General features: G+C 41.2%; 10 protein-coding genes across 10 annotated transcripts; 4 read left to right on the plus strand and 6 right to left on the minus strand.

The window, feature by feature from the left end:
- Window positions 1-267: 267 nt before the first annotated feature.
- MELLADRAFT_88897 (uncharacterized protein) lies at window positions 268-537 on the minus strand (the record flags this gene model as incomplete). The annotated part of the gene is made up of 1 exon (XM_007404832.1): window positions 268-537. The coding sequence occupies one exon, from the start codon at window positions 535-537 to the stop codon at window positions 268-270; it is 270 nt and encodes an 89-aa protein (XP_007404894.1).
- A 955-nt stretch (window positions 538-1,492) lies between these two features.
- On the plus strand, window positions 1,493-2,448 carry MELLADRAFT_88898 (uncharacterized protein; the record flags this gene model as incomplete). Its single annotated transcript, XM_007404146.1, has 2 exons — window positions 1,493-1,813; window positions 1,885-2,448. The coding sequence occupies 2 exons, from the start codon at window positions 1,493-1,495 to the stop codon at window positions 2,446-2,448; spliced, it is 885 nt and encodes a 294-aa protein (XP_007404208.1).
- A 3,652-nt stretch (window positions 2,449-6,100) lies between these two features.
- Window positions 6,101-6,955, minus strand: MELLADRAFT_58859 (uncharacterized protein; the record flags this gene model as incomplete). Its single annotated transcript, XM_007404831.1, has 1 exon — window positions 6,101-6,955. The coding sequence occupies one exon, from the start codon at window positions 6,953-6,955 to the stop codon at window positions 6,101-6,103; it is 855 nt and encodes a 284-aa protein (XP_007404893.1).
- On the minus strand, window positions 6,941-7,597 carry MELLADRAFT_70582 (uncharacterized protein; the record flags this gene model as incomplete). The annotated part of the gene is made up of 1 exon (XM_007404830.1): window positions 6,941-7,597. One exon carries the CDS (start codon window positions 7,242-7,244, stop codon window positions 7,005-7,007), a length of 240 nt encoding a protein of 79 aa, XP_007404892.1.
- A 957-nt stretch (window positions 7,598-8,554) lies between these two features.
- Window positions 8,555-8,728, minus strand: MELLADRAFT_88900 (uncharacterized protein; the record flags this gene model as incomplete). The annotated part of the gene is made up of 1 exon (XM_007404829.1): window positions 8,555-8,728. One exon carries the CDS (start codon window positions 8,726-8,728, stop codon window positions 8,555-8,557), a length of 174 nt encoding a protein of 57 aa, XP_007404891.1.
- Window positions 8,729-10,321: 1,593 nt separating this feature from the next.
- Window positions 10,322-12,184, plus strand: MELLADRAFT_76428 (heterotrimeric G-protein beta subunit (G-beta, Gpb); the record flags this gene model as incomplete). The annotated part of the gene is made up of 6 exons (XM_007404147.1): window positions 10,322-10,349; window positions 10,473-10,602; window positions 10,718-11,195; window positions 11,280-11,411; window positions 11,490-11,802; window positions 11,887-12,184. The coding sequence occupies 5 exons, from the start codon at window positions 10,500-10,502 to the stop codon at window positions 11,896-11,898; spliced, it is 1,038 nt and encodes a 345-aa protein (XP_007404209.1).
- A 4,224-nt stretch (window positions 12,185-16,408) lies between these two features.
- Window positions 16,409-17,962, minus strand: MELLADRAFT_101549 (uncharacterized protein; the record flags this gene model as incomplete). Its single annotated transcript, XM_007404828.1, has 4 exons — window positions 16,409-16,563; window positions 16,638-17,184; window positions 17,756-17,864; window positions 17,928-17,962. 4 exons carry the CDS (start codon window positions 17,960-17,962, stop codon window positions 16,409-16,411), a joined length of 846 nt encoding a protein of 281 aa, XP_007404890.1.
- Window positions 17,963-19,408: 1,446 nt separating this feature from the next.
- MELLADRAFT_73904 (uncharacterized protein) lies at window positions 19,409-21,164 on the minus strand (the record flags this gene model as incomplete). The annotated part of the gene is made up of 4 exons (XM_007404827.1): window positions 19,409-20,221; window positions 20,316-20,660; window positions 20,728-20,799; window positions 20,875-21,164. The coding sequence occupies 2 exons, from the start codon at window positions 20,543-20,545 to the stop codon at window positions 19,831-19,833; spliced, it is 621 nt and encodes a 206-aa protein (XP_007404889.1).
- A 789-nt stretch (window positions 21,165-21,953) lies between these two features.
- MELLADRAFT_54606 (uncharacterized protein) lies at window positions 21,954-22,613 on the plus strand (the record flags this gene model as incomplete). The annotated part of the gene is made up of 1 exon (XM_007404148.1): window positions 21,954-22,613. The coding sequence occupies one exon, from the start codon at window positions 22,256-22,258 to the stop codon at window positions 22,442-22,444; it is 189 nt and encodes a 62-aa protein (XP_007404210.1).
- A 507-nt stretch (window positions 22,614-23,120) lies between these two features.
- MELLADRAFT_70587 (uncharacterized protein) lies at window positions 23,121-25,318 on the plus strand (the record flags this gene model as incomplete). Its single annotated transcript, XM_007404149.1, has 8 exons — window positions 23,121-23,394; window positions 23,578-23,693; window positions 23,954-24,043; window positions 24,123-24,222; window positions 24,291-24,410; window positions 24,501-24,507; window positions 24,572-24,647; window positions 24,709-25,318. 6 exons carry the CDS (start codon window positions 23,989-23,991, stop codon window positions 24,972-24,974), a joined length of 624 nt encoding a protein of 207 aa, XP_007404211.1.
- Window positions 25,319-27,132: the final 1,814 nt, after the last annotated feature.

A 27,132-nucleotide genomic window follows, 5' to 3' on the forward strand; every position in this document is an offset into this window, starting at 1 on the left:
ACCATAAGTTTTGGCCCAAAATCTATGGTTGGCAACAAATCTAGGTTTGTTCAAAATTGAATTCTATTCCAAAAGACTTCTTTACACTCTTATTCTGAAAATGATTTCTCAGCCCAATTGAAGACAGTTTTTTTATAATTTCACTAAGTACATAAATCTTGATTCTTCACTGGCTTTTACAGACTCGCGGTGTCAGAGGTGTGGAGCTACTGATTTGGGGTTACTTACCACTGTCTTGACACGAGCAACCATGCACCCAAATGTTTTCTAGCATATGCTACAAAAAAATGTTGCAGCAGCTTCAGCCAATACTTTTTCTCTTAAATCACATGCATCATCTCCTTTTCTCACATTTAAATTTGAATCCACTTCGTTTGTTCCATCTAGGGTGATATCTAGAGATGGAGATTGATCTGTTTGGCAAAGTGCCTGTGGTGCGCTACAAGATAAACTACAGAATATGCGAAAGTCAGTTTTCTGCTTGGCCAAATGGTTGTGACTGAGAGAGAAAGAATTGAAGTTGGTCGTGATCCGCATTGCCCCTTCACTCGACGTCACCAGAAAATCGCATCCTCGAACCGCGCGAGTGCGAATTGTATCGCCTGCTTTCGAACAGTTAAGCTGGAGATTCTTTTTTAGATTCCGTGGGCGGTTTTAAGCACAAGAAGTCCACAAAGATAATGCGCCGTGACCCGCCCGCCTCCGCCCGCGCAAAGCTCGACCAAATGATCGCATGGAGCCTGAGCTTCCCGGATCCAAAGGACTGGCCTCGGGAGCAAAGGTCTGTTTCCCATTTCATGAGCTCTCTTGACGTTCCAAGAAGACATTTCATAAATCCGTAAAAAATCATTACATACCCGGCTTTCTCAGGAGAATAAGAGTAGGCGCTCGCTGATTTGGAAAGCGTTGGTGAAGTGTTTTAAGTCCAGAGTGCAGGGCTTTCGCTAGCTTAACATAAGGCCCCTAACCCCCGCAGAGACGTCAAGCCTGCGGAGGGGGGCTTACGACTTATCGGCAAATTTGGCCTGATACCAAATTCGGTTTGGCTGGGACTATCTCCAGCCGTCTTTTACACCACCTTCCCTTCAACAAACCCCTCAGACAGCTCTAGTAAGATGTCTGGATATTATTTTTCTCCATCTTTTGGTGTACTCAGATTCTGCATATTCTTCATAACGGCTCAAGGAGGTCAATGTCTAAAAAATAAAAAAATAAAATATAACATATCATTCTGCTGCGACTACAGACACATTTACATATGCAAATGTATTTAGTTTTTTCGAGAGTTAAGTCCATCTCTCTCATTACCAAATTGATCTACGTGGGTGTAACGTCATAAAGTACCACATCCAAGGGTATCGCTCAATTCCAAATATATCTATATCTGTAAGTCCTCACTTTCACTTGTTTCGATCCGTCTCTATTTTCAAAGCTGATTGCTTTTGTTTGCGAAGTCAGTCTCGGGCCTCATCAGCTACATTGGGGCTTAAATATGGACAGCGATACTGAGCCAGAGTTCGATCCGAGCCTTCTTGAGCTTGATGCTTCACTCTTGCAAGCTTCAACACCTCAAAAGCGCGTGCCACTTGTTGAACGAGTTTGTGAATATTTGGCGCAGCAAAACTCCGACACAAAATCGTTCCTTCTCGCTTACCTACACTCAACAAATGAAAAAATCATCAGACGCAAGAAACAGTGGGCCTTGGTCGCAAAAGGATGGAAATCTACCGAAGCAGTATTGGATGCCATCGCCGAGCTGGTGAATCAGAAGCCAGAATGTCGGCCTAAATGGAATGATTGGGTTCTTAAAAAGGTATTTTTCATGACTTTTGTCCACATTAGGCCTGTTATCAAACAGATAACTGATCCGTACTTGATTCACAGGCCAAGCTTATTGTAGCACAGCAGTCTCCACCCCAAGGTAGCCAATACATCAATATAAATATGTTAGATACTAGTTTTTTTGATCACAAACAGGACGTGAAAAGGGAAGCAGATATTGTTCAAAGCATGGATTTTCTTCATCAATTGATTACTTCTAAGCTCCAACATGGTCATCAAGCCTGGAAGTCTGAGCGGAAACGACGTACTGAACATGAGGCAGCTGCAGATCTTGATTCTGATGGCTCGGATTCTGAGTTTGATTCTGGTTTGGAGTCGGATTCTCCGGAGCAATCCGAATTTGGCAAGGCAAAGGAATCGTCTTCAGCTTATGTCTACAGAAGATCTAAAGATGCGGTTGAAAATGCAAATACTCGAATGAAAGCGGTAAGTGCCATTCTATGTCTAGACTTATTGGGATACGCACCATACCGAACTGTTCTATTATGTCATATAATGTTAGATTGCTTTAACAACCATTCAGATGATATCTTACGGATGCAACCGTCGAAGCAATGGACTTCAGGTTCAAAACACAATCACTTTGCTTGCATGTGGTGTATCTGAGCGAGTCAACCACTATCTGTACCAAATCGGCCTCAGTTCATGTCGAAAATCAGCGCTACGTGGTCTACTAGCATTAGCAAAGCAAAAGTCACTCACGATTAAAGCAAAGATAAAAGCAGCGGCGACTTTTGGATTCATTATATGTATTGATAATATCGATATGATGGAACGAGTTCACAGTCGACGAATTGATACGACCAGTAAAACATATCACGGCACTTGGGGCTATATTCACTTTCTCAATCCCAATCTTATATCTGGTCTCGATATCCTTCATTGTACTGTTCCTGCTTTCCAACAATACCTGAAAGACGACATCGAGAAGATGGTCAAGCCTGCAGAACTCCTTCCAAAAAAACCCGAGCAAAATCGATGGGTCTTGACATTGAAGAATCAAGCAGCTCGAGTGCTTCTCCGCTACACAAAAAAAAAAGATGACTTCAAATCTCTTCCCGTATTAAATCTACCACCCATTGATCAGATCAAGGCCGAGAAACCTGACATCAACATGCTTAAGCTCATGGACTCTTCTGATAATGGTTCCGATGGAATTGCATCACTGTACGACGAATTGATCAAGCAGACTGGCCTACCACCCGAGGACTTTGCAAACAGATTGCAAATGGTTGAAGGAGACCTCGGTACTTGTCTAAATTTCTCTGGCCTTGAAAGTCAACGTGTGCCTTCGAAGTCTATGGATGAAAGTCTTGGTCACTTGCTTATGGTTCCAGGCGCAGGTCATACCTTGTGGAATATTTCACAAGCTATCTTGTTGCATCATTGGGGTAATCCAGATGATAAGACCGATCTAGGTGCATGGCGAACCGTAGTAGAGCTTGGTGGAAAGAAAGAGAGACCAACTGCGAAAAAAGATTTTACTTCAATGATTTGAACGATTGAACAGGCTCATGAAGCAACTTTAACTGCTTGTATATTGTAAGTCATAACTTTAGATTTGGATATACACAAGTTTACTAATGAATAGTCTGTTTGTTTATATCAAGTTCGGTTTTGGGTCTTCCTGCAGGAACGGTCCAAGAATCCATTGAAATGTCTGTTGATGATTTTGAAAAAACCGTAGAAAATGTCTTTATCAATTTCTTATCCGGCCAAGCTCTCCGTAAGGCTCGTCGGCAAAGGGACGTTGTAGTATTTAAAGCTCAACAAGAGCTTTACAACACCTAAGAAGGGATAATCTACTACGTGTAATATAGTAGAAGTTGCCTAAAGACTGCCTTCTTCAAAGAAACCAGCACAAGGGCACTTGCTGACCACTTTGTGATAACAGAGAAAAGGATAAAAGGCACCAGAGAAATAAAGCAATACTGTTGTTAAGTATTATTCCCAGATTTTAAGCGCAAAAAAGTCACACGCTATGTTTATTACTAGCAATACTGTTGTAAGTATTATTCCCAATTAGACTTGTAGTCTTTAACACACGTAAATAAATTTCTCCTTGCTTTTGAAGGGGCGGATTTAAGTGATCTTAGTACAAATATAGTAAATAAATGATGATTTATAACACTACAACAAAGGTATAAGATGCAGAAAAGGGCGCTACAATCCCAAAATCATCAAGGAGTACTTATATCCACATGTAACAATCTTTACAACAGTCAACAGCCTCAAAAACCAATCAAATCCGCCTAAATAACCCTAAAAACCATGTAATGACGCAATGTAATGATCTTGTTACTAATGTATGATGTAATTTTCACAGCCAAAAGTGATCAATGACGCAATGATGTAATGTACAGCACTTCTTAAGATGAATACAGGTGATTTTTTCCTTGTAAACTAGCTGAAACCCAATTTTTGAGATTACGAATTTTTTCAGATGTGCTCCAATTTTTGATTACTAAAGTGCATCTTGTAGCCCACGTGTTACTGATCATTTCTGACACCTATAAGACCTACTTCTGATGAGTGATGAGTAAGATATTGAGTTGTGAAGTTAAGGTTTTTGGTGTTACATGTGTCTTGTGACTGTAAATTCGAGATTCACACCAATTTCTTATTTCCCTTATAACCTTTTACATACACCTCCGTTACTAATGATTCAAATGTTGTACATTATGTAATCCACTCTTCAGCGTTGAATGAGCCATCTACCACCTTATTCTGACGTCATTTGACATATGTAATTAGCTGAAAACCTCCATTTTCGACGATTTTCACCTATTTTCTTCACTTTTCACAGCTGCTACTCCCTTTTCCTTGCTCATGTAATATGAAATCATCTTCTATAACCTTAAAAATCCCGGAAAATCCTCTTGGCAACCTTAAATTCCATCACTACCACCATTACATATGTAAACTACACGCCTAACCCTTGTTTACCAACTTCGAAAAAGTACCTTTCTGCTAATAACCTCTGTTTCCCCTTATCAACCTTGAATATTAAAATTGTTCCTGTATAATAAACTGTTGTTCTTTCATATTCTAACCTTATAAAACCCATAACTTAATTATAAATAAGCTAAAAACCATTTTCCAACTTTTACACCTATATTTTCGAATTTTTCTTATCTTTTCTTTTTCTGTCTTTTTGTAATAACTTTGTAAGTAAACTATGTTGATCTTAATAATAATTTTGAAATAAGATGACATAATAATGAGCTAATAAGTATACATAAGCCTCTAAGAGCTTCAATTGATCTGAAAACCTGAATTTCGAATTCTCTGCTATATTGAAGTTTGCTAATAAACTGGTAAAGTAAAGATGATTAATTTTTTTGCTTAATATCATAAATAGATCACCACAACGTCAAAAAGGTTCACTTGTTACTCCGCATCCGAGACTTTGCAACAGTCATTGAAGCAAATCAAGCAATGTCTGACGGTGATATAGGTCGGCTACTCCTCATGTGGAAGATGTGGAGTGTCATGGCTCAGGGTCTCAGCGGCCTGACCCACTACTCCAGGTATCTTCCTCGTCTCATTCGACTCCTCACTAAATTTCTCCCAAAGTCCCTTGCACACGTCATTCTACACTCTCTGTTGATCTCTCCAACGGGCCAACCGGGTCATTTTGTGGCAAAAGACTTCTACCTCGAGGTCAAAAATTATTGGCTGAAGTACTTTTACAACCATGCAGTACATATTTTCTTTTTTAAACCATGCTTGTCAATTAAGGAGAATCTGACAAGTCTAAATTTTCCTTGCCTAGGGTCCCGGAACTGACATCAAGCGATTGAAGGAGACATTTTTGCTCACAGTTGGACTCGTAAATCTTTAGTACTTTCTCTGGTTTATGTATTCAGCTGATAATAATTGATTTGCTAGCTTTCGGACTTGGTAAACAAAATGAAAGGACGAGCTGGGCTAAATGACATTAGACAGTCACATAAGAATCAATCAACGCCAGCGTCGATGACGCGCTTCTTGAATATGGCTCAAGTCGAAGGGATATTAGAGTCAATACCTAATTCTGATCATCCAGGTGTCCCAATTCCTGACATCAATCGCCTAGGTATCCAAAAGCTTCAAGAAGACTTTGTTAAGAAGAGGTTTGAACGTTTTCATTGGCCGCTCTCTTCAAACTACAATCAAGAAAATTGTGAGGAAGGAGACGATGAGGGACCTGATCAACGCGATGGATTTGGCGACCTCGATGAGGAGTTTGTCAGGTGGATCAATGAGGAATAGGGACTTACTTCTCTTGGTAAGCTCGTTCTTTTGCATCCAGCTTGTTTGATGGCACATGGTCGAACTTCATCCAATTTATACAACGCTGATTGTATTCTCTGCGATGGGTTGCAGCCTCCTTATCAGCCTTGACCTGCTCTGATGTCCGTCTTTGTTTCTTTTGGAGAGGAAAACTTGCAATGACTTTTGGAATGATGTTAATTGTGTTTTTCTCTTTCAGGGTTTTATCTTCATCTTGTTTCTTTTTTTCTCGAATGATTTCCCTCTTTCTCAAGAATTCTATTCCTGTATCTCGAGTCCGCCATTCGTTGATGTAATCAAACACAACATCCACACCACCCTCAATGATATCGCCTCCCATAGCGTCCTCAATGTCTTCGGAACATTTCACATCTTCAATGATTTCTACAATCTTGGTTGCTCGTTCCAGTCCAAAGTAGTCTTCGCTTTCACAATAACCATCGTCCCCAAACAATTCATTGCAATGTAGCTCAAACATGAATACCAACTCATCCGCAAGCTCCTCTAAAGCTGGGTCTAAAGGCCCACACCGCTTCCTCCAGCCTTTCTTATTGCTAATACCTTGACCATTTCCAACACCAGCCTGCTCACTCTCGTCTTTGTTCGGTTTGAAAAAGCCTTCAACTTCCGAGACGTTAGTCATCGCATCCATATAATTCAACTTGGTCAATTTAGGTAGGTTGTGAACCAACATCGCAGCAGCTTCTGGATTACAGTTCGAGCACTCGCATTTGGGAAATCCTTCAGCTTTTTCTCGAGCCTCTTCAGCAATAACACGGGGATCATCTTTTTGACATGGTATCACACCAATCCTGGTGTGATTAACAAACAAAGTCATGTGAGTATATTAGCTTTGCAAAGCATATCGGTCAAAGAGACAAAACTATTTACATATTTGCCAGTGATAGTGTCACTCGCAGGCATATCGGGGTGAAAGTGAAGGTATTCATCAGTTCGTCTTCAGTCATCTCTTTGGTATTATTTGCATCATCTACGTTCTTCGCGCCTTTCTTTCGAGTCTTCTCAACAAAGTGAAGCGCCAGTCCAGGTTTGTCCCCTCGTCCACATCTACCAAATAGCTGAGCCAGTTCAGGCAGTCCAGTTTGTCCTATCACTATGACCTCCATTACCGTTGGCCAATCTTGACCTAGACCGAGTGCGTTTGTACATGAAATGATCGGGAACTCATCATTTGTATAACCTTCAATTGTTCAAAGCTTCTCTTTCCGGCCGGTACAAGAATGATACCTCCTGATCAGCTTACTATCCGGATCACGCTCCCCACCCGGTGTTCCTCGAGCCTCGTTTACAATTTTCATCACCTCAAATGTGGTGTTCCGCGAATTGGAGTAGATTAACGACTTGAGCAAATCTTGGTCAGATATTACTTCCTTTTTAGCATAGATTGTAAGAAGATCTTTAGGCGTTCGAATGCCTCGTTTCATCGGAATCCGAATGATCCTGATGTTTGAGCGACTCAATTCGCCCCGTACAATCGTGATGTCGCACTTACGGATGCTTAAGTTATTTAGGATTGCTGAAAATGGACCAGGCGCACACGTCGCTGACATCAAAAGCAGAGGAATTTTATTTGTTGCTAGCAGCCGAAGACAAAGATCACCATAAGATGGGCGAAATTGACCGCCGTCTTGTTGACGCATGAAAGCATTGCAATGTTTTGCTCGCCCGCTTTGTACCATGCCCCACCAATAAATCATGTGGGCTTCATCGATTACCTTCAGTACCAGACGGTCTTGAAACCACTCGTTGAAATATACACGCTCAAAAGCTCTGCTGTTCAAAAAGATCTCTGGGCTCTTAGAAAAGCAAAAAGTCACATGTTTGCATCAGATCCTATCCTATGTATTAATATGTCCATTCGGAAAAATCCCTCACCGTGTATATTACGCTGTATACTCCTGCCATGATATCCTTTTCAACTTCCTCTGTAAAAGATTCTTTTGTGAGATTGACAGACTTGATCTTCCATACGTTCTTCTCGGTAACCTACATCATCCAATGAATCTAATCAGTCAAGCACAGGAACATCGATGACGATGGTTAATTCACCTGGTTATCACCCAGAGCGTCTAGGGGATTGATCACAATGTACATCGCTTTCAAATTTTTTGGAAATAAAGCCAAGAACATTTCGCCAATTCGAGTCTTCCCGTAACCAGTCCCCGCCAATACAAATGTATCACGACCTCTGACCAATGACACCACAGATTTGACTTGTAATGATTTAGCTTGACAATTGTATGTCTTCATATGATTGTCTTCGATCAACTTTATCAATTCCGCATCAGTGAGAGCCAGGATATGCTTTGGAAGCACTGCTTTTGCTTTAGATTCTTTAGCAACCGCTGTTGGAGGTGCAGGTCCAATGTATTCGTTGGGTCGTCTGTTATTCAATGGCATCGTCTTTGACCCTAGGTCACTCGCTTTTGAGCTCCGAAGTGACATTTTCCTTAGAGTGTCGCCCATGATAGGCTTGGCGGTGGAACGGGATCGATAAATTGACGATAAATTGAGGAAATACGACACCGAGTTTGTCAAGTTTGTCTCGCTCTCGTTCTTTCTGCTCATCATGATTTGTCTCATGTCCCATTTGAGATAAATCTCTCTCTCGTTTCTCTTTCTCTCTCGTTCCTCTCTGTCCTGCTCTCTCTCTCTCTTTCTCTCTGTTGTCCAAAACCTTTTGGACACAAATTTCTCTGAGAAGGCAACCGCAGTCGTGTGAAGCAAGACCTCAAGAGTTACACTTCTTCAATGAACCCTCAAGACACAATATCATTTTGAAGTCCTTTCGGTTTTGAGGGAGCATGTGTACAGGATGCATTAGAAACATCTGGTCTATTCAGATTCTTGAGATGGTTGATACAGGGATGGGTATTGTCGGATTCAACCAAACATAGCTTGAAACCGCAAATTTCGATTTGGTATCAGGCCAGAGATTCCGATAAGTCGTAAGAGCATCCACAACGGTCCACCTACTTTGCGGGCCCCCAGCGATGTAGGGGGTCAAAACGCAAAAAAACACTCCAACGGAGCTCGCACAATCGGGGGTGAGACGTCGGGGGCCTCCAGATTTCCATCCGGACCCCCCACATCTGCGAGGTCTATAGGGGCTCCCAATATCACGTGCCACTGCTTCCACGTGACCGATATAGTCATGTCTCAAACCGCACTCGAAACAAGATGATATGGTACAAGCATACCATATCACTCAATCGAGTTCTGGCCCCTGACTTCAAGTGCACCGCTGTGGACACCTGTTTTTTTGACCCCCTACATCCACAAAATCAGGATCGGGGGTCTGTTCCAGGGCTCGCAAAGTAGGTGGACCGTTGTGGATGCTCTAAGTCCCTCCTCCGCAAGCTCCGGGGGACGCGCGCGGTTCGAGGTACTTAGTTAAGTTAGGGGCTTTCGGGGTTCAATTTTCTGTTCGGTTCCTTTGAAATGATTTCTTTATGTAGCCAATTCCAATTTTGTACATTCAACCGTCAAACTTTTTCTCTTTTTCTCTTTTTCTCTTTTTCTCATTTGGTGTTTCTTTTTTTGAATACGGTTCCGCATCGATCGATCTGATGAATTGTTCACCCCATCAAGATCAAAACTGATGTTGATTTGTATTGCGACTAAAAAGGCATTTATCAGACTAAATTGATGTGATTGAACATGGAATTTAAAAATCAATTACCTAAAAGTGACCATTGGAATACATAGTGATCTATAGTGATGTTTAATTTTGATTTTAATATTGTTTAATATTTTTTGAATTGGATATCTATACTGTTTTGAATCGAATGGATGTGAATTTAAATTGATTTGATTGATTTGATTGAATTAGAAAATACATTTTGTTTTGGTAGATATGATTGGTAAGCTGGCATATGAATAAAATAAAACTGTGTTTTTGGGTTCTAGTTTGAGTGTTTTGATTTTTGATTTTTAAATAAATTTGAAATTTTGAAAGATTTCTGAATCTGAATCTGATTGGTTGGTTGGTTTGAGTGAAGAGTGAAGTCAAGAGATTCGTTAAATTTCATAAAATTAATCAATTCCCTTTTTTAATTTGATTTTAAACAATTTTCTAGTTTTAATTTCATTTTTCTTCTTTACCTTCAAACCAATCAATCATCAACCTATCACCACTTCAATCTACCTACTCCTACCTACCTACACATAGTATATCTATCCAATAGAATCTTAACTTTAACTTCTTCAAGGTCAGCTCCATTCATCATCGGTCATCATCATCATCACCGATTCAATCTTCTTTCTTCATCCTCATCATCACACTAATCATCGATTCATTCTTTCTATCTTCCCTTTCAAAACCTAAAAACCAGTCATCAAATCAATCAAGCCTACTCATCATGTCATCCGATATCCAAGAAAAGATTGCTGCTGCTCGTCGAGAGGCCGAGACACTCAAAGAGAAGATTCGAGCGAAACGAGACCAACTGGCTGATACTACTTGTAAACTACCACTTTCTATTCATCATTACAAATGACTTCCATTCACTGACACATCATACTTGCTCTCATCAAACGATTCTCTTGACGCTTGTTCTTTCAATACTCAATCATCCAGTACGTGCAATGGCAGCCGAGATGGACCCACTTCCTCGCGTTCTTATGAAACCTCGACGAACGCTCAAGGGTCATTTAGCCAAGATCTATGCCATGCATTGGGCACAAGATAAACGTCACTTGGTTTCAGCATCACAGGATGGAAAACTAATCGTTTGGGATGCTTACACTACCAACAAAGTCCATGCTATCCCTCTTCGTTCATCTTGGGTTATGACATGCGCCTATGCTCCTTCTGGTAACTTTGTAGCTTGTGGTGGACTGGATAACATTTGTTCAATCTACAGTCTTAGATCAAAGGAAGGAACAGTCAAGGTGGCTAGAGAATTGAGTGCTCATACTGGTTACCTATCGTGTTGTCGGTTCTTGAACGATCGTCAAATCCTTACTTCATCTGGTGATATGACTTGTATGCTTTGGGATGTTGATGCTGGTGTTCGAGTTATCGAATTCAATGACCATTCAGGTGATGTGATGAGGTACGTCACGTCGTCGTTCTTTCTGATCATCATCTATCGCTCTCCATCGCCCTCTTTAATCTCTTCAACTTTTTCACTCTACAGTCTATCTCTTGGACCCAATCAAAACGTCTTTGTGTCTGGTGCATGTGACGCAACTGCTAAAGTATGGGACATTCGGACTGGAAAAGTCGTTCAATCCTTTGTTGGTCACGAGTCGGATATCAACGCTGTTTGGTATGTGTTCTCGGCCCAATCCGTACAAAGAAGAGGCACATTCTAACTCATAACCTTTCGTTTCACCTCCACATTCAGCTTCTTTCCTAATGGTGATGCGTTCGCAACTGGATCAGATGACGCCTCGTGTCGATTGTTTGACCTAAGAGCCGATCGAGAACTAAATCAATACACACATGACAACGTGCTTTGTGGAATTACCTCAGTTGCCTTCTCTGCATCTGGTCGTATCCTCTTTGCAGGTTACGACGATTTCAATTGTAACGTCTGGGACACACTCAAAGGCGAGAGGGTTGGTGTCTTGGCTGGACACGAGAATCGAGTCAGTTGCCTGGGTGTCTCATCCGACGGAATGGCATTGTGCACAGGTAGTTGGGATAGCATGCTCAAAGTACGTCGCCTTTTTGATTTGAGAGTTGACATCTTTGTGTAATTGATTTCTTACTTATTGACCAATCTCGATTGTCTATTACAGATCTGGGCGTAAAACTTTTAATCTTACAACGTGGATCTTAACCAGGCCTTTCGCCTGTCATCAACTTTTGGGTCTTCAAATCGGGACCCCTCCTCCTGATTTGGGTTAACCTGTCGTATCATCAACACTTCTTCCCATGCGCTCGTCTTTTGTTTCATCTCTTGATATCCATCAGTGTTCCTTGGTTTCTTCGTGCCTTCTTTTTCCCATTAGCTTCTTTCTCGTTTCTCACTTGTGTGCTCATCTCTGCTTCTTTCCACTTTTTTTCCTCGGTTTTGGCTCGTATGTGGGTATGTGGAATGTCATTTTATTCAATCTTTTGTTCAAGCCATTTCTACTCCTGCTTGTCTTTTTTTCCTTTTTTTTCCTCAAACCTCTAAACAGACCAAAAACTTGAAGAGAACAACACAACGATTCAAAGAAAGCTTTCTATGAATTGACTGTTTTTTTAATCGACAACCCTTGATTGTTTCTCACAAAGACTATTTTCATTGTTGGAAGAGTTTGATGTCGTTTGATGTTGTGTGTGCGTGTCTGCGTTTTGTGTATTATGTTAAATTTTTTCCCAAGGGATTTTTTTACTTTTCATGTTGGTTTTTTTTAGTATGATTGGTTTTTTTAAAAATGTTTTTATTGGTTTTTCTTTTCACTTTTTTTTTGATGAAATTTATTGTTGTTTTTGTCTTTTGTTTCATGAAATCTTTTCCTTCACATCCCTCTTTCATGATCCTCTTTTCCATTTTTTTTCCAATCGATGTCTTCCTTTTTTTTGGTTTTTTTTTTCAATTTTAATCTAAAGTTCAAAATTTAAGTTCTGATTTCTATTCTCTTCTTTTGTCTCTTTTTTTTTGAGTGAGAGAAAATATAAAGATGTTCATTTTGGATTGAGATTGAGGTGTTTCTATTAATTGAACTTGTTTTCCATATATAGTCATGAGATTGATTTTGTAGATTCTCATGGAAGGAAATTTGATTTTAATTAGGTTTTAAGTCAACTTTGAAGGATTTTACTTGTGAAAACTGAGGTTTTGGTTTTCTTATTCTTCTATCACCTTCATCAAGCTTACATGTCTTATTAGATTTGATTATCAAGAGCACAAATGTTTAGCAGGGTCAGTGAGTTCCATTGGTGGGTTTGAAGGCCTAAGGCTAGAAAATGCATCATCTGATACAATGAGTCTCAAAACTTGTTAGGGCCCTCTGTTGAAGAAACAGAAGTCTTTACACCACAAATGCCCTTGTGGTGGACCAAGTAAATCCAGTTGGAAACTGGCAATGTACTGAGTGTAGTAATTTGGGTACAGTTGATTTGCAACTGAAAGAGTGGTGGTACAACTGCACCCAGTTTAATGATCACAGAACCATGGAATGGTTCACCATTTCCCCTGGTTTGATTTTCTGATGTATGTAGATTTGGTCCATAGCTAATTTTAACTGTAAGGCAGATGATCAAGAAACTGGGTTATTTTATTCTTTACAAAAGGAAGATATTCCATGCACACAGATTTTGCAAGCACTCATTGTCACAGAAGATTGACCATACATAATATTTTACTTTGAATGTTTATCACTAAAATTGACATTTAAATTCAATTTTAATTCAAAACTGGTTCTAATTCTTTATCATTTGATCATTAACTTGTGAAATATTCTTCAGGTCATTTCAGTCCATTTGATAATTTCAATCTTGATTCATCAACTTCAGGATCATCATGAGCTTAACTAAGCCCCTCTTCCACCTGCAGGTTTGACTTGAGTACAGCAAGATTTTTCTAGCACATTTTCTTGAGTCCACAATATGAAGGCCCAAAACATAATGAAACCTCACCAGAAAAATGGAAAGAGATCCTTTCAGGTCTTTTGTGGACCCTTTTACCCATTTTAGTATGTCAACAGTTGTGGATTGAAAGGAAATTGGATTCCAAGATCAAGTGACCTCAAATGGGTCAAGTGCATGTGTAGGCCCTGGATTGAATAACAGCTAGATTTTTAAGAAATCAACAACTCAACTGTGTCACTTTTCTCAAGTGAAGTGGTGCAGATAGTGACACAAGCATGTGTATGAGGCTTATAAGAAGCTGTGTTTATTTTATTGCAAGGTCAGATGATGTCTAGAGACCTCACAATGGGGTTTCAAGCAAAAGTAATTCACAATCCTGCTGTGCTCAGGCCAAACCCAGGGTTTTGGTTGTAAGCCCTTCTTTGAGAGCAGACATGGTGGTCTTGGAAGAGAGCTTAGTTGAGCTTGGTATCATCATCATTGTTTCTCAAATCAAAATCATCATCTTCTTTCTCAAACTGATTCATTTGTACATCCAGCTTCACTTTGTTTGACTTTGGCAAACACTCATCATCTCATCATTTGTTCAATTCCCATTCACTTTCAAATCTCATGCTTCCATATCAACATCAAAGTCCATCTCAACATTTTCCAATGCTTAACACATTATCTTATCATAAAAATAAAACCAATATCTCCTTCTTCTGTTTCAGTAGTCAAAACTGGTTATCCAAACATTCATGTAAGCCCCTTGGCCACAGGCTCCAGAAGATGCCCACATCTTGAGGAGGGAATTAATCAAGTTCAAGATCATCCATGTGTCCTGACCCTACTTTATGTACAGTCCATCTTGTACAATTTTCAAGATTTTGTTTTCTTATATGTCACTTTTCTTATTTGCATAAACTACAATTTAGTCCTATTTCTTATTGTATTTCTCTCTCTCTCTGATTTCCTTATTCTTTTGCTTTCAGGAAATCACTACTGGGCCAGTTCCCTTGTTTTAAGGTTCATGGCCTGCTTGTGGGGGCGGAGGCCGCGGACTGCCTGTTCAAAAAGGTATTTGTGGGTGGGGGCTGGTGAATTCTGATTTAACATTCTCGAACATAATATTCTGACTTTGTTTTTGACTATGCACGCAGTGTTCTGCTGTGGTGAGTCATGATCTGTGCAAGTGAAGAAAAATTCCACTCTGGGGCTGTCCTGTAGGACGGACCTGACTCAAGTACTTGCTCTCAAATCCCAATGTCCAGTGTCCTGATAGGACTCACTTGATACCATGGCTTTGGCCACCAGCTTTACTAAGTTTACAAACACTTGACCAATTTTTCCTGCACAACTTGAGGCTTGAGCAAGGTGACCAGGAATTTGTGACAAGCTTTTCTGAATTGAATGTATCATAACTTAAGGGTATGTTTGATTCTTTATTTTTACCTGAAGCATAACTCTCCAGCCAATCTTTGATCCTACGTATTTCAGGTTCTGGTCACAAGAACAAAAAAATATTTTACTGTAAGATTTCTCACAGTGAGTGACTGATAATCAAGGTAAGCTTAGGAACCCTGTGGTAATATGATTGAGAGCTCTGGATCTGGGGAAAAGTTTTGCATTCAAGTCACTGTACATAGATGACAAAAAAAGTATGATTAAATTAATTGGTTTTATTTAGAAAAAGGTTGAAAGATTCTCCCAGGATTTCTAGAGAAGCAGTGCACACTCTATGTGCTGGGCTCAATTACAAAATATGTGTGAGATATCCTTTAGGCTTGTCACCACACAGATGATGTTTTTTCCAAAGTGAAACATGATTGACCTGGATGACAAAAATGATTTTAAAGGCAGCAATTCTGAATATATTCTGCATGTGCATTAAAACTGTATTTCTCTGCAATGATACTACATTTCTGCATCAACACAGCATTTTTGATCTTTTTTGACACTAATTTAAATCATTTTGAATAGCAGAAAAATACTACATCTGTGCAGTGTGTTGTGGAGTGATTTGATGTTTTTTTCATGATTTCTGGAGGTCTTACACCTAATATGCATTCCTCATTGTTGAAGTCAGATCAGTTACAGCTCATTTACAGTATCCATGACTGTTCCAACAAAATCAATGTATCTCTACACAAACTTATCACTGCTTGCATGGCTCTTGTGCATTGTCTGCAGCTTTTAGGATTTTGTAGACAGAATACATGCAATTCTCAACCAGTGCCATAATTTAAATAGCCACCATTGTGGTCACCGGGACACCCAGATGTTTTGTTGTTTGGGTGTTCATCACATTTTAGATATATAAACTCCAAAAACTATTTGCTACGTTGAATCAAGCTTGGGATTACATACACACACTCCAATAGCAGTCTTTAACATTAAAAAATGATAGTGAGAAGAGAATATGGATGAAAGGAGGAAAGACAAGTCCATTCTTGGACTACTTCTGAAGTTGCCTTTATGCTACTTTTGAAAGAAGAACGTAGTGTTTTTAGTACAAGTTTTTGAGATAATTTTTTTAGTCTCTACAATCTTCATCTTTGTTTCGTTTGAGGTCAAGATATTTTCGAAAGAAGAGAAATATGTTTGTATATAAATTGAGCTAGGCGTGGTCTGTGTTGTTCACATGTCTACCTGTTCAGTATCATCATTACTATCCAGGTATGAGAAGAGTTGAAGTTATCAAACACGTTATGGCTCTTGAGACTAACCCCTAGGGTGCTGGCGATTTTTCTGATGTCTTATTTAGATAGTTTGTGCCCTTTGGATGGTATTATGGTCCACGGCCAACATGGTCGCTGAGTAGTAAGGACCATCGTCCGGAGGTGTTTCTAGTGGTCTCCGCCGTTTAGGTAATGGCGAAAGTAGACCAACGTGTTCGAATTCATTAGATTTAGGGCCTATGGTTTGTGAAAAAGAGTGATTAGCCTTGTGATGATAAATCAAGATAAAAGACTATTCTTTGGCGACTTACGAAGCCATTTACTGGATTTACTTGCAAACTTCTTAAATCCTGAAAATACGCCAGTGAAAGTACATGCTTCTTTGAGGACTGGAAAGCAGTACTTCATTGATTTCTGCTCGGATGGAAATCGACGTTGAAAGAAAGCGTGATAAAATGCTGGTTTCCTATGAACTGGAATCTTTACACTCAAATCCGCTTTCCCATTAATCAAATTTATTGTATCTGCTTCGAAGACTGTTCCACTATCATCATGAATCTTGGGAATTGCCTTTTCGTGTCCTTTGGTTATAAATGATTCAACGTTTGCAGTGGTTTCGGGATTAGCTGTCGTGGATAGACTTTCACCATTCAGGTTTTTGCCAGCATGCTGAATTTGTTGGGACTGGGTTTTTTCCAAGGTATCTACAGTGGGAAGAGGTTTAGGTGGCCTTATCAGCTTTTTGGCCTCGGCAACCTCCTTCGCTGTGCTCTCTGCGTCGAAAAAACCACGTTTTGATAATAGATGAAGACCTTCATGATGGTTTGCAAACGCGGATTGAGGTGATGAGAGGACTATCTGTGTTTGAATAATAAAATTAACAGAGAATAGCAAGAATACAGAGATAGATAGCATCTTGTTTGTGATGATATAGATTTTGATGGTAGACCCTTCTTTGGCCTTTAAACAAAGATTTGTTGGAGAGTTAAAGGAGTGTAGTGCCTGCTATTTGAGTTATGAATTGATTCCGCAGGATTGATCAGGCGCCAAGCAAAATGTCGAAAAAAATGTAAAGAAAGTGATCTCAGGTGCACTAAACAAAGGGAAACGCTGAAGCCATGGACCAAGTTGGAAAGCGAATTGAGCAAAACTGATAGAAGCGGATGATGTACGTTTTTTTGGGAAGATCATTTTTGCCGTCTCGGCTTGGATTCAGAATTCCAATCGAAATGAAATTGATTACGACAACATGAGGAAGAGAAATGAAGAATGTTCCACAAGTTCTTCTAACACATCCACTGTTGCCAAGAGAAAATTACCCAATGGCGGTATATCAGGGTACAACATCACGATCAGTACCTTGTAAGATGTGATGAATTTTCATACCTTGCTTTAAATAACGAGGTGCAAAACCAAACCCACTGCATACATTTGATCGATTCACCTCGCCGAGCCGGAGCGACACATGTTTTAGAGGTCTGATTCTCTGAGTCGGAATTCCCTCGCGACCTTTTCTCTTGAGATCTGCTTCTCTTTGACTTGAGAGCTCAAACCTTACAGCAATTACTCCGGCAATGTGACGTGTCGCACTGATGACTCACCCGCTCGGCGTATACTCCCGTGAGGTCGCTCTCATTTTCTCAATTCGCTGTACTCTGTGAGCCGAATGGGCAGTCGGTTCTGCGATCTCTCAAACACCCGCCCGATTGGGTGTTCGCAAAGATCGTCTTCGTCTGTTGAGGATTTCAATGAGTTTCAAGCTCATGTTATAGACGTAAAATCAACCAAGCTACTAAAAAGTGCTCTTGACTTTGATAAGATGAAGACGACTCATGACACATTGAGGTGGTAATTAGACTTGGCGCTAGAGCTCGGATACCAGGAAGCGTGATGCCTTCTTGGTTTCCACACGCTGATTTGGTGTCGTGTCGTGATGTATAACTGAATAACGCTAGATCAAATAGCCAGTTGCTTACAGGAACGGACAGATTCTTGGAAACGTTACTACGCAGCAACCCAAGATGAGTCTAACGCAAGCCAAAATTTCTCAAAATTTGTTGACTTTAGGGCGCGTTCACTTAGGGCGCGTTCACTTAAGCAATTTCTTGTGAGAAATCACATTCTGCAAAATTTAAAGTGTCTATTTGGTGGTATAGTGGGTAGTGTCTAAAAGCGTGTAATGTCGGGCCGGTTAGTACGGCCAAAAAGCTGATTTATCAAAAACTCCATTGGATGAAAAGAACTTTTTCTACTGTAAAAATTGTTAAAAACAAGATGTTCAATACAATTTTGGATTCCTATCGATGTGAGGATTCCAAATCTGCCCTCGGCTTCAAAATTGGATCAATTTTGTGGGCTTCATGAACTTTTTTCTCAAAATACCCGATTTCACGCGTTTAGGCACTACCCACCATACATGTTTCATTTTTGCATTAAAAATTTTACAGAATGTGATTTCTGGTCAGAAATTCCTTAAGTGAACGCACCCTAAGCCCTACCTCACAACATAGTTACCAACATATTCACAACAACTATAACACTGCGATATCCACGGATATTAATCAAACCATTTTAATGCTCCATTCTCTTGAATCCTGTTTTAGTAATCTAGGATTGTTGTAGATTGTGCAGATGTCCAGCACAAAACATCTAAGGGTTCGGAGATAAGAAAATATATGATAATGGACTCGAGGGTAGTATGATGAAATCACTATGTACTAAATACTCTGAGGTAAATCAGCAGCATGTAAGGATATGACCCTCAGGTTCAGCATTTGTACTTTGAATAATTGGATCCATTTGAATTTTTTGCCTAATAGAAGGGATGACCAGCTTTCCTGTGGTCATTTTTTGAAACAATTTAGAAAAAGGAAGTTGATTAGGTTGTTTGAATCATAGTACTGCATATTTTGTACATTTCTCACATTATACTGCAATGGTGATAATGATAGCATGATCAGCCATATTTCATGGTTATGAAAGGTGGATTCGTGTGATTAAAACACTCTTTATGATGAAACTGTTGTACGATTTAAGCTTTAAGCTGACGTAAAATCTTGAGGTAAGATCAAATTGGAGAGATTGGTAAGATGATTGAAATCAGGAATTTTGTCCTCTGCTGATGACGTGCAGCTGTTATGAATAACCAAGATAAAAGGTCAATGACAATATGGTCATCCAACAATCCTTCCTCGCACTGTTCGAAGGCGTAACGAATTCTTCAAAGATATTACTGAGTCTGAGGATTAATTATATGGGTGCACTAAGCAGAGATAGGATTCGAATCTCCAAATATTAATTGTTATTTCATACTACTAAAGTCTACATAGGTTCTTCGCGCACTATTTATGGCACTTTGAAAGTTCTTGTCAGATAGGATACAAAACTGAAACCTATGAACGTTTTTGCAAGTTTTTGTCAAATAGGCATTGGAATCGGTGGACTACGATGATGTCTTGGAATTGATATGCGACCAAGTCCAATTCAAGAATGTGAAGATTTTGATTAAAATTGAGTATACCACAGAAGAGATAAGATGATAATTGTGAAGCAGTTCATTATCGGAGTGACCGGAGTATAACCTGAGCTAGAGACGGTATGTGGATTGGCATTTGAAGCTTCTTTAGGAGTTTCACGTCCAATATTCGGAACTCCACCACGTTTTCCACATACTAATTGACACTTCTTGGCCAAGCTATTATCTTGATTCAAAACGTTTGAAGGTGGGCAACTCGAGTTTGGAATATGATCAAGCTGACAGAACGTTAAAGCGGGAGGTGCCGGAGAGCTTGGAAATGAACCCGTGAAAGTGTTGCCTTTCATGGATAGTGTTTGCAGAGATGTCGCATTGATCGGGTCAAGGAATGGTCCCACAAGCGAATTTGATTGGAAATCTCTGTCGGTTTGCAATGAAACAATGGTCAGAATTCTGGTGCCGCCTTCTTTGCCATGAGGAGAAGTGTGAATTGAATCATCTTTTGGCCACTTACAGTCGGATGAGTCCAGGTGGTGGTTGCGCAAGGTTTGGGGGTAGACCACTAAACTGATTGCGAGCAACGCTCATGATTTGCAGCTTCGGCAATGTAGAAAGGTCCGGTAATTCGCCTGTGAATAAATTATCATCCAAGACTAGCTTTTCGATATTCGCATTTGAAGTCAAATTGATTGAACCCGAGAACTTGTTACGGGACAAATCGAGTTGAGTCAGGCCAGTAGCCATAGGGAAAGAAACATTTCCTGAAAAGCTGTTATTCGACAGATGGACGGAAACCAAATTCGGTGATTGCTGAAGTGATATCGGCAGTTCGTCACTGAGGCCTGTAGAATTCAGTAGACTGATCACCGGAGAGGATCTTGTTCAGATTCCCGCAATCTGGAAGATTCTACTACAAAATCGCTCACAGCGTCGTCAGGTTTAGAAGTTTTTGAAATTTATCAGGGAGTGGTCCGACCAAAGAATTCGACGATAAGTTTCTAGATGTGATTTTTGAAATCAGCTACGAGCGACGAATCATGATAATGAATGATCAAAAAACGATGCCAACTTACAGCCTGATCAATGAACCAAGTCCAAAGATAGCGGCTGGTATGCCTCCCACCAATCCGTTGGAAGCCAAGTCAATCGAGACAATCCTGTCTTGCGGATCACAGTTCAATCCAAAGTTTCCACAACAATCTCCTGAACCTTGCTTAGTTTGTGAGCTGGCATTTGTCCAACCGTTTTGGTTATCCCAATTCGTGCCACCGAGTTCTTCATAGAGTTTAGTGACGATCGTGCACTGATCGGCTGAATCTTCCTCGTCATCCGTGTCATTGCTTGCATCTTGAGAATGCGCGGGATGCGCTGTGGGATGAGGCGCAACTTTGCTAGAACGAGTTTTAGAACCCTCGCTGAAGCCACTTGACGTCGGATGCTGTTTTTGGGAGCTTGTAGTTTTGCTCGAGAGAAGATCATCAGAATGCTTCGAGGTGTAGGCGGATGAGTCAGCTGATGTGCTTTCTGAAGCAGCAGGTGTGGGCTGTGAGTTGTCGTAAGTGGACGTTGGTGTAGCGCCAGAACTCGCAGCCAGGGAATCGTGATGATCATTTCCGGACCCTGAGTTTGAATTTGAGTCACCCGATGACTTATCCTCATCCTGACTGGAATCACTTGAGCTGTCTGATAGAGAAGACATATTCAGTTCATTCTGGACAATGAGAGGATGTGTGCATGACCCTACTTACCATCCTTGGCATTTCTACTTTTACCAAACTTATCCGAAGTGTCCTCTTGATTCCCGGAATTTTTCGACTTGGAACCTACATGTTCATCTTGAGATTGAGAGTCGCCGTCATCGTCATTTTGCTCAGATTTAGAAGTTTCACTCGAGCCATCGGAGCGCGAGGAAGAGCTCCCACTGGCATCATCTGCTTTGGAACTGGCGCTTTCATCTTTTTCCGAAGATTCATCATTATCTTCATTTTTATCATTTCCGGAACTTGAATCTTTTTGAGGCTTTTCATCAGACTCTCCTGTATCAGTATTGTCATCATCATTGTCATTTTCATCATTACCATATCGCTGGTCTTGGTGCCCGTAGGAGTGTCGCTTCACAAATGTGACATGTCTGGCAATTAAATGACTAGGATGCTTGAGAATATCATTGGAATTTGGTCTTTTCTGATGGTGATGCGGGTCGGTCATTGTGGATATGATGTCAGTCGGCCGTGGACAGACTCCAGACATTTTTCGGATCATTGAACATTTCAGTGCCCGGTTTCGAACCATTTGACTTGGAGGGTGAGATGAAAGAAGCTCGCCCCGTTTCTTGAGAGGAATCCACCGATGATCATTCTCATCGCGAAGTGACGTATGATGAGCCGAAGGCAAGATTGTATTCCAATGATTCGGATTTCCGTGAAATGTTCCATCCGCATGCCAGCGAGCATGATGACCATCATGGTATGCTTGAACTTCATGCCTGAATCCGAGGCAGATCGCCACCAAGAATTGGATAAGCTCAAACCTCCTTGTCCACATCGAGTGATCGACACGGAGGGCCGCCTGATGATCGAGAAGCCAAAGACAAGAGACAGGGTCCTTTCAGAGAGGTTAAAACACGCGCCGGAGAAGAAATGATTTCAGCAAATATAGAGAGAGCAAGAGATGTGATGATTAATGAAATTGGAAAGTAAAAGGTCAAGTTGTGCGTGTTGGATTTTGATCTTTGGCTATCAATGCTCGTTGACCCAAGGCTCCATGTCATCTTAATTGTGATTCAGCGGCATTTTAACATGGGGCATAGTCTTGTTCCCTGGAAAGCAAAATAATGAACGCGTCATGCGTTGTCGATATCTCTGCCCTCGTCACAGCGCTGATAGTGCAGAGAGCCGACGTAAAAGAAGAGAGACTTTGATGTCAAGCCGACGTTATGAGATCCTCTCGACAGCTCATCGCAATGCATCATTGACTGACTCTCCGTCTCGTACTTGTGGAACCATCGACGTGACTTTTGCTGACTGGCATCTTTGGTCGATGAAGCCGCTATGGACTCTTTCGGCTTGAGGGCCTACCAGATAATTAATGGCCCAGAAACAATTGTCCAGCACGATACCATCGGGCCTGGACGCGCGCGGCTCAGATGAAAGATTGACTGAGTTAGACTCCTGAGGATGGTTTGTGTCTAGAAGAAGACAATGTAAAATTACCTGCATTGACAGTGATGCTACCTGCATTGACCGTGATGCAAAAAAACTTGAGTCAAATGACAAGATGATAGAATTGAGTGACTGCTGTGACGTTCAAACCTGTTCAACCCCTTCAGTGAGAAACCCTTTCTCATCAGTCAATTAACATCAATTATCCTATAAAGGTATTGGTCATCCGAAGGTAATCCCACTCACCCTCCATAACCAAAACTGCCCTCAAGAAATTATTTCCTTTCAACGCACATATCAATCCGCATTCAAGTGTCGTTCGTTAGCAACATTCCAGTATTTGTAGCGCACCATAATCAGGTATTGAGCACGCATCAAAGCACCATCAGTTCTCAATCAGATTTTCGAAAATTTGTCCCTGATCTCTTGCAAGTCAGTCAGTCTCCTTTCCATTTCCCGCTTATATCCTCTTTTCTCTTTGATATTCCTGGCCGATTGACATAGAAAATGCCTGAGCGGGTCACTCCATCATCTGTGACGTGATCTGTGTAGCGCTGACGCTACAGCCTCGCATGTACCATGCTCGTGTCTTCGCCCAAATCTGATGATGAAAAGGAGTGACGAACTAAGGATCGGTTTGGCGGTTGACTGCATGATATTTTCAAAAGCTGGTCTATACCTCATCATGTCGATGTCACAAGAGTGTCCAAAGGTGTATGCATCCGCAGTTGGTGCGTTTAATGAGCTTTCCCAGATTTAAATCAGGGCTGTGTACATAAGACAGTTCAATTTTCAATTATTCCAAATTCACAAAAGTCCAAAAGCCATTTTTCTCACCACCGGACTTCTCCTATATATATCCCTCTCATCGTTTTCCAATCCTTCGCGTCCTTCCACGTCTTCATTTAATTCTCATCTCTCTTTTTTGGATTTGCATCTTATATATTCACTCTATATATACTCATCTCCTACCCTCCTTCTTGAACACTAGATCAATAGCTTCTTCAAAGTTTACTCTAGCTCATCATGCGTACCTCTGCATTTCTCACTGGATTGGTTAGCTTGGCTGCCTCCTCGCTTGGTCAGCATACCGATCAAAGTTTTTCATCTTCACTTTTCTCTTTGACTAATTTTTCATTTTCGTCTGTTACTCTATATAGCCTTCACTGTCAATGGTCCATCTGCTGCCTCTTACTGGGTGCAGTTTTCCACCAACACCATCTCCTGGTCTCAGGGATCAGGCGACCCACCAGTCGTCAGGTAAATTCGGACAGGTTACACTAGTATACTGTATTGCACGATCGACTTATCGATTCACTTTTATGTAGTCTTCAGATCGTTAACCCCAACCACAACTTGCTCAACGGTGCATTCTCCATCGCGGAGTACGTGAAAGCAAGTTTGGAATCATACACCGTTACAAATGTAACTCTCCTTGTTGGTGATGGGTAAGTCCTTTCATCATACCCCCTGCATAATCTCTCCTTGCCCACGTCGTCGTCATACTTATGTTTGGTCGACCCTTTTTGCATTTACAGTTACCAAGTAAGAGACTCTTGTGTATCCAGCCCGAGCGAACATAACATCTGACTGTCTTCCCTTCATCTAGGTCCAAATGGTCAATTCCACCAACGCTACGCAGGTATACGCCTCTTCCGGTACCTTCTCTGTCAAGGATGCCAACAGTAAGTTGTTTCCCACGTGCAATCGCTTCCACACACTGATGGCTTCTTGCTTCTCCCACAGCCACCGCCGCTCCTGTGGCCAGTACCTCTGGCAGTGGATCAGCAAACGGATCAGGAAATGGATCAGGAAGCACCACTGGTACCAACGGCAACAGCGGCTCAACCACATCCAACACTACCTCCACCAGCTCAGGTGCTCGTACTGCAGGCTCCGGCGCTGGTAACTCAACCGCTGGATCTAACGCCAAATCTTCGGCCACCATCTTGAGCCCTGCCATGGGTCTCTTCACCGTCTCTTTGGCTGCCATCGGTTTTGCTTCGCTTTAAATAGTGAACATTGACCTGTTGATTGGGATATGCTGTTGAACACTCAGAGTTAAACTACCTTGTCAAGCGTCACTCATTTTGTTGACTAGTTAGTTCTATCCCAACCTCTACTTGTGATTCTGATCATCGCCTAGTAACCTGCTCCCAATGTCAGATGGTCAGACATGACTTCTAGTTTTGCTCGTCCTCATAATGTCCCTCTCCCTGTTCCTCTTCCTTTTTATGACGAATTTGTTTTGCCAATGACGCACGACTGTGATGACGTCTTTTGTTGCTTTTCTATCCGACCTGCTTTCTTAATATCTGCATTTGGAATTTTTACCACGTTTGACTTGAATCTCTTGAGCCTTTTCTATGAGTCGTCATTTACCTAACATGCCGGTCGGTCATGCTGGGTACATCAGGCTTGAAATCACGAGTTTAGCGCGCAAAGATCCACTCTGCCGTGGTTTTGACTTTGCTCTAGAATCTATGGGAAGGCTGCCACCAAGTGCTTCCTGGTACCCTGGTTTCTGCTACTGACAAGTGCCAAGGTGTTAAAAGCAACAGAATGATCTTGGTTTTTCCCTTCAGCATGTGCTCAAGCCTGAGAAAGTGGGCTTGGCAATGGATCTGGTACATGTTGATCATGGGTGCAGTCTGAAGGAGTGATGCCCATCTGAAAGTTGAGGGGGCATTGATGTGCTGTGCACACACTCAATGTGGCACCTATGGAGTTTGCCCTCATGATCTTGTACCATGTGGTCACTGGTGATCCTGAACCAGGGGACATGGGCTGTACCAGGGGAGGATGATGCTGAACAAGTCACACTGGTGACAATTCTGAGATCCTAAACTGAAACAACTGGGAGGGTAAAGTGCATACAGTTGGTAAAGTTGAAGCTCAACCACAGTCCGTGGGCAAAAACAAAATTTGAACTGCCTGGGGGACTTACAGCTTTGAAAACCCCAAAGCCGGGTCAAAAACATCATTTATGGAGCCAGAGAATGTGTCACAATTGGAAAATGACCCTTACAGCTCTCTGTGATTAGCCAATTTTTATTTTTATTTCTCAACCACCCACATTTGGGACACATACAGTATACAGGATAAAACTGAGGTTTTGTCATATATACTTAACTACCTAACATACATAGCTAGGTAGTTAGAGGACATAACTAAGTACATAGCATACGTAAGTGCACATAACATGCTTTAGCAGGGACAACCTAAAAACCAACTTGGATCGTTTTCAGTCTTCATGAATGCCAGCATCACGTGCGATACAACGGTGAGAATGATAAATCTTCTCTCTGATGGCCTTCTCAGCTTGAGCTCCAGTGAGACCATCACTAATAATGTAAATCATCTTCATGAGAACTCCAGAAACAAGAGAACAGGCATGATTGAGCTTACAGATATGCCATGTGATGACGCTGGACCTTGCGAAAGTATCGGCGAATCGTTAATAAGGGGCAGCTGATACGAATCTCTTCAAAAAGTGCTCGGCAATCTTTGAACGATTTGCATTCCAAACTTTGCTTGCGATAATCTGATGAGTCACAAAAGTTAGATGAGATGATAAGCGACACGATTGAAATAAGATCATAAGCTGAGGAGATTCAAATATGATGATAAGCAACTGACAAGAAAAGCAAACTCACGATGCTTGATAAATGACCAATAGAGCTCAATTGGGTTGAGCTCGCAGTGAAACTTAGGAAGGAACAGGCAGATGTGACCTGCCTCCTCAAGAACCATTTGAAGCAATGGCTTTTCATTTGCGAAGTCCGACTGACAAGCAAGGATTTTTGAGGCACAGCAAGATGAACTGAAAGGCTGTGAGGTGTCAGGTTGTTGAGTGTCGAGTAATTCTTGATCGCGATTCTCTTTAGCTTCACTCCGCAAACAAGCCTCGCGCCGGGCTGCATCACGACGAACACCGGACTCTCTACATGTTGCACACTGCATCACCAGTCCCGAGTTACTTTTGTGTTTAGATTTTTCGTTGTAAAAGTCCCACAAGCCACGTTCTGGAGGAAAATCTTCATGCCTTTTTGCTTACCAGCTTGATTAGGATCAGGATGAGTCATCGGAAATACCATACTCTGCGGTTTGCCTCGTAATTCAGGTGGGATCCGTGGATCGTCTGTTGGGATTATCGTGTCTTGAAGAAAG

Source organism: Melampsora larici-populina (genome assembly GCF_000204055.1).
Source record: "Melampsora larici-populina 98AG31 unplaced genomic scaffold MELLAscaffold_2, whole genome shotgun sequence".
In the NCBI taxonomy this organism is placed as follows: Eukaryota; Fungi; Basidiomycota; class Pucciniomycetes; order Pucciniales; family Melampsoraceae; genus Melampsora; species Melampsora laricis-populina.